The sequence below is a fragment of the Aplysia californica genome, unplaced genomic scaffold (assembly GCF_000002075.1).
Source record: "Aplysia californica isolate F4 #8 unplaced genomic scaffold, AplCal3.0 scaffold01425, whole genome shotgun sequence".
Lineage (NCBI taxonomy): Eukaryota > Metazoa > Mollusca > Gastropoda > Aplysiida > Aplysiidae > Aplysia > Aplysia californica.
The window spans coordinates 37,359-43,637 of record NW_004798695.1 but is presented as its reverse complement, the minus strand read 5'-3'; the positions used below and the strand labels follow the sequence as shown (position 1 = coordinate 43,637).

At 43.6% G+C, this 6,279-nt stretch overlaps 1 protein-coding gene across 1 annotated transcript in view; it reads right to left on the bottom strand.

Annotated features, from left to right (window-relative positions):
* The window catches only part of LOC101858237 (NEDD8 ultimate buster 1), a gene marked incomplete in the record, with an annotated part of 27,637 nt that overhangs the window by 6,578 nt on the left and 14,780 nt on the right, over window positions 1–6,279 (bottom strand). The window contains 4 exon segments of the mRNA XM_035973567.1: window positions 1,049–1,137; window positions 2,701–2,801; window positions 4,499–4,550; window positions 5,702–5,809. Of these exon segments, the coding sequence (XP_035829460.1) occupies window positions 1,049–1,137; window positions 2,701–2,801; window positions 4,499–4,550; window positions 5,702–5,809 (350 nt within the window).

Genomic DNA, 6,279 nt, shown 5'->3' with positions numbered 1-6,279 from the left:
GGGGGAAGAAGAGACGATTCATTAAGTTGTAATGCGTAAGGGCAACGTGCAGCAATGGACACATTGCTTGGGTTTTAGTCTAAATAATAAGAGTTTTATGGAATTCGCAACACAAACAGATCATACAAGTCCTGAAGATTAGACGTGTTAAAAGAGAGTAACAAAGAAAAGAAGGAGAAGAGATAAGTTTAGTTTAGTAAGAGTTTTACGGCACTTGCAACACAATAAGGTCTTATAAGTGCCGAAGATTAGAGGCGTTACAAGAGAGTAACAAACACAAAAAAGAAGGAGAAGAGATAAGAACAATAGATATTTGATGGGAAAGAAAGAGCAAATCATATCAAAGCCTCTGCCAACCACCCACTGGACGAGTTGTTGATATTTTACATGTAACGGAGACTTTCAATGGTTCGGATGCAGCACAGGCACAGTGAATAATACAAAGTGAATGTGAAGTACATGTCATGTAGCTATAGATGTCATGAAGTGTAGATGGGGAACAGATGTCATTGAAGAGCAGCTTTTTGTTTTTGTAAGAGTTTTATGGCACTGGCAACACAAATAGGTCAAATAAGTACCAAAGATTAAAGGTGTTAGAAGGGAGAAACAAACACAAAAAAGAAGGAGATTTAAAAATGTTTATTTAGTTTTACTGCACTTGCAAAACAAATAGGTTCTATAAGTGCTGAAGATTAAAGATGTTACAAGAGATGTAAAAAACACAGAAAAGGAGAAATGAGGACAATAGATGTTTGATAGGAAAGAAAGAGCAAAACACACCAGAGCTATGTAGCTATAGGTGTCATGAGGTGTGAATTTCGCACAGATGTCATTAAACAGCAGGTTTTCATTTTTTGAAAGAGTTTTACGGCACTTGCAAGACAATAAGGTCATATAAGTGCTGAAGATTAGATGTGTTTCTAGAGAGCAACATACTAAGAAAAGAAGGAAGAAGACCAAGGACGACAGATGTTTGACAGGAAAGAGGGAGCATACTGCATCAGAGCACTGATCAACCACCCAAACGTAAATGTGTGTTGTGACTTACAGTTGACCAGAGCGCGTTTTGCCCAGTTTCTTGGCCCGTACTCGTTGCTTCCATTCTTTCTTTACTCTCTGGTTGATCTCTTCTTTTTCCTGTGGGGCCAGGAAAGGCTATCAGCATTTCACACTTTCACCATATAAGCATAGAAAAGACGTTTTCCCCCAGTAACCATGGGGACAGCCCCCAACATCAAATTACTTTCCAAATTTTTTCCCCCTAACCAATCCAAGAGGAAACCATTCAAAGAAAACACAAGCGAAAATACAGAGACAGAGTGTCCAACTGCAACAGAGACAGAGTCAGGAGTAAAGTAAAGTTGTTCCCGCATCTGATCCGGACATTGGGGATTGCCTTGTTAGGGAGACAACTTCCTGGGCCTTCGGCATATTGTGGTAGGGTAGCCAGTTCCTTTCCACGCCGCCTTTACTTCCTTAACTCGAAGTCAGGTACCCATTACTGCTTGAGTCAGGAGTATAATGAGAAAAAAACCCCAAACAACAGCACATTCAAGATACGTCATCTTTCTATACAACTTAAAAATACACATGAGATGATGTATGTAACCTAAGACTAATAAATATGTTAAACAAAACAGAGAAACACACGACAGCACTTCACTTTACGCATTTTTATCTTGTTGTGCCTTATGGTACGTAACAATACATACATCATTGAGTAAAATTTCAGAATGCATGCGCTGCTATACATAGGCTTTGAATACATACACTACTATACAAAACCTTGGAATACAGGTGTATCACTACATAATCTCTAGATACACAATATTCAATACACGAAACTTCAGAATACATGTATACCGATACACCTGGCTTTAGAAAACATACATAAGCTACTCCATGTAACCTGAAAACACACATACATCAATGCAAACAACTTTGCAATGCACAATATGCAGCACTACATAACCTCACAATACATACATACATATGACACTATAATATATCAATGACCTCCAGCACAAACCATCTCCTGCTCAATTTCCCCCCCAGAAGCTTTCGTGCTATAATTAGCAAGGAAGCTCCATTTTACACTATGTCTTTTTATACTCAAGGTGTCAGATCAAAACAAATGTGCTGGACAGTCATGTGATCCAAGCATCTACATCCCGCTGCTAGTTTCGAGAAAATCAGATCTTTTCTTTTTCTCCGGTAAAAAATTTATGTCTCCTGACTTAGATGGTTAAGTTTAGTTTTAGTAAGAGTTTCACGGCACTTGCAACACAATAAAGTCATATAAGTGCCAAAGACTAGATGTGTTACAAGAGAGTAACAAACACAAAAAAAGAGAAGGAGAGATAAGGACGATAGATGTCTTATAAGAAAGGAGCAAACCACACCAGAGCACCCGCCAACCACCCACACTTAGATGGTTTAGTTTAGTTTTCGTTTAGTAAGAATATACCACACTTGCAACACAATTAGGTCATATAAGTGCCAAAAATCAGAGGTGTTACAAAAGAGTGACATACTAAAGCGAAAAGGAGGAGAGCAAAGAATGATAGATCTGATCTTTTGATAGGTAAGAAGGAGCAATCCAGATCAGACCAGCTTCTAACTACCCACACTTAGAGGGTTTGTGCACGAGGCCATTGATATCATGTAACCTGAGAACTGGGGCAGGCTATTAAACTCTACCTGTTTCTGTTTCATGATGTGGTCTACAGCCTGCTGAATGTTGCCGTTCTTGGCCCTGAGTCCCAGGCGAGCCTCCCTCTCTGTGAAGCCCATCAACATAACTGGAGGTGGAGAGAGAAATTACTGAATGTTACTTAGTTGAGAGAGAGTGAGGGAGAGAGGGAGGAAAGGATGGAGGGGCGGACAGACGGACAAAGAGACAGACAGAGAGACAGACAGACAGACAGAAGGACAGAAAGACAGATAAGGCTCCCTCTTTGTGAAGCCCATCACCAATTCTAAAGGCAGGGAGAGAGACAACAGAACGTTACTTAGTTGAGTGAGGAACGGACGAATGGACCGATGGAGGGACGGACAGACAGACACACAGACAGACAGAGAGGCAGATGAGCTTCCCTGTCTGAGAAGCCCATTACCATTACTGGAGGTGGAGAGAGATGACAGAATGTTACTTAGTTGAGCGAGGGAGGGAGGGAGGGGTGGACGAAAAGAGGGACAGACTAAGGGATGGAGAGACAGACTAAGGGACAGAGAGATGGATGGACGGATGGAGGGAGGGACAGACAGACAGATGGACAGACGGGGGGAGTGACAGACGGATGGACGGACAGACAGACAGACAGACAGACAGACAGACAGATCTCTCTCTCTCTCTCTTCTGGCCCTGTGGCTTCATAAACGGTCAGCGATGTCGACAGCACGCAGGAACTCAACACTTGCCCGGGGTCCTTAAAAAGTGCTGAAAGTGGGTTCTGAAATGTCCCAGCAGACGGGTTTTAGCACAATAGCTGGCGGGGCATCTCAGGAACACATGGTCCATAGTTTCGTCCTCCTCCTTTCAGGCTCGACAGGATGGATCTGGGTAGTCTGCTGCCGTATTTTTGTGGAGATATCATCTCAGCTTGGGCGATTTTCCACCAGTTCTCATTTGGGAGAAAAGCTGGCGGTCCTGTCGTCTGAGCGAGGCCTCAAGATGGTATAATGGCGGCTGGGCAAACAGCAGTTTGGGTTTTGCCTCTTTCTTCCACTTTGCGCGGGTTGATCGGTGGATGACGGCTTTAGCTGTTGAGAAATCGATTGGCGTGTCAATCTGGGTAAGCGCTGCTGCTTCTTTGGCGATGCTGTCAACTTCCTGGTTCCCAGCCAGTCCAGTGTGGCCTGGAATCCACTGTAAGAGGATGGAACATTCAGAGCGTTGACAGAGGGTGTGCGGATGCTGCCAGATTGAGCAGGCCACCTTTTCCGATTGGTTGGCAGGGCCGTACGAGAGGCGCATGACTGCTGACCTAGAATCAGTGTATACATGGATGCGTACACTGTTCGGAAGGCTGCCTGCTGTATGTAGTGCCACAAGCGTGTCCAGCGCTGTGTTGAGAGCTACAAGCTCGGCCCTGTAGCTGGAACAATACCGGCCCGCGGGTACACGTTGGTCGAGTTCGGTATCACCGGTCTTAGGGGAGCGAATGATGAGCCTGCAAGATGGTGCTCCCGCCAGCTGTTGCTGAGGGATGTCAGTCTACCAACCTACAAACCCAGACGACAGCTGCAGAACGCGTCGACCCACCTGGAACACCAGGACCTCAACAGACAGACAGATTGAGGAAAGGACATCGCCCTCCAACCACCTGCTGCGATTACTTTGAAAGACAAACAAACAACAATCAGACTGGATCGAAGTATTCAAATGCTAAACAGTCTTTTACAGATACTTTAAATATATAAAAAGCTTTTAAAAAAGATCCAACCCATCTAAACTGTAGTATGGATCAACAGTCATCCCTCTAGCTGAACTACAAACCTTCATTGAGTTTATCTGGATCCACATGAAGTAGACTTAGGACAAACTGGGCCTGTGGAGGACACAAAATACACTGGCAATGACGCACTAGTACAGGGATAAATAATACAAATGACACTGACGACACCCTCAATAGTATACAAGTAAATAGATCACAGACACAAGAGTTTATATATTAGGATGACACTGTCTAAGAATTCAATCTAAGACAACTACTTTTCTTCTCAATAAAGGGTGAAAATCTTTTTAAAAGACGCAATCAGGTCATAAAAGTGCCAAAGATTTGAGTTTTTTAAATAATTTTTTTTTGTAAGTGTTTTATGGCGTTCGCAACTGCATAAGTTCATATGAGCGCTCGGGACACACCAAACATTTTCAAGTAGTAGGAAACTTTTGAATTTTGCCCAGGCAGCGTCCGAAGCCTACTTTTATCGATTTTGGACCACCAAGGGATCTCTAACTAGCACAACTTGCACACAGGACCTCCGAGATTATTCGTCCTTGTCCTAGAAGGCTAGGTGTAGATCTTTCGTACCAGAAGATCAGGGGTGAGTAGAGGTGGGCAAAATCCGGATAAACTATAAAGATAACCGGATAATTCTCAATGAAACATTTTCCGAATTCAGACTCTTTTAACTCCCTTTCCTGACCCGTTTACCGAAGTGGGTGCACCCATTTGTTGAAGTGATGCTAACCCGTTTGTCAAAGTGGTTCTAACCCATTTGACGAAGCGGTTCATATCATATTAATTGCAGAAGAGGTGCACTAACATATTATCCGAATTTTGCTAGAGCGACTCATTGCCCAGCACTGGGGGTGAGGCTGAAAGACAGCATTAAGAAGGAGCCAAGGAGTAGTAGTTGAAGGGCTGCAGAAAGAGTCAAGAGCCTAGTGGAGAGGGCAAAGAGGGTGAAGGGGTGGGGGAAGAAAGTGGAGACGAAAGCAGACAACAGAATGTTGCAAGAGAGATGGAAAGAAGGTGAAAGGAGACAATTTTAGAGAATAAAATTGTTCGGTCATCACCGGGAATCGAACCCGGGACCTTTGAAAGAGAGGCGAACACATTAACCTCTAGGCCACGAGAGCCCCCCTATAGATGTTTGATTTGAAAGAACGAGTTAACTACACCAGAGCACCCGTCAACCACTCATTGGTAGCAATCTTGAACCATTTTTACTGCACCTTGTCCGTAATATCACTTACTCGTCCCAGAAGGTTGCGAGCCTGACTGAGTTGACCTTGGTGGAAAGCCACGATGCCTTGCAGCAGATAGAGACGCATGAAGAGTGCTTGTTCTGTGCCAGTGCCACCCTGAGGGGGGAGGGGAGGGATGAGACATAGAAGTGTTAGTTTTAGTGAGAGTGTTACGGCATTTGTAGCACAATAAGGTCACATAAGTGCAGAGTTTTTAGTTTTAGTAAGAGTTTAACGGTGCTCACAACTGCACAAGGTCATATGAGCGCCAGAAGATAAGAGGTGTCACAAGAGAGTAACAAACATAAAAAATGAGGAGGGGAGATAAGGATGATAGATATTTGACAGGAAAGAAGAAGCAAACCCTACCAGAGCATCTGCCAACTGCCCACAGTAAGAGTTTTACGGCATTTGTAACACAATAAAGTCATATAAGTGCCGAAGATTAGAGGTGTTACAAGAGAGTTACATTCACAAAAAAAAACGAGGGGAGATAAGAAGGATGATAAGTGTTTGAAAGCAAAGAAAGAGCAAAACACTTCATAGCACCTGCCAGCCACCCATTGGGGAAGAGAGTGGGTTGGGGG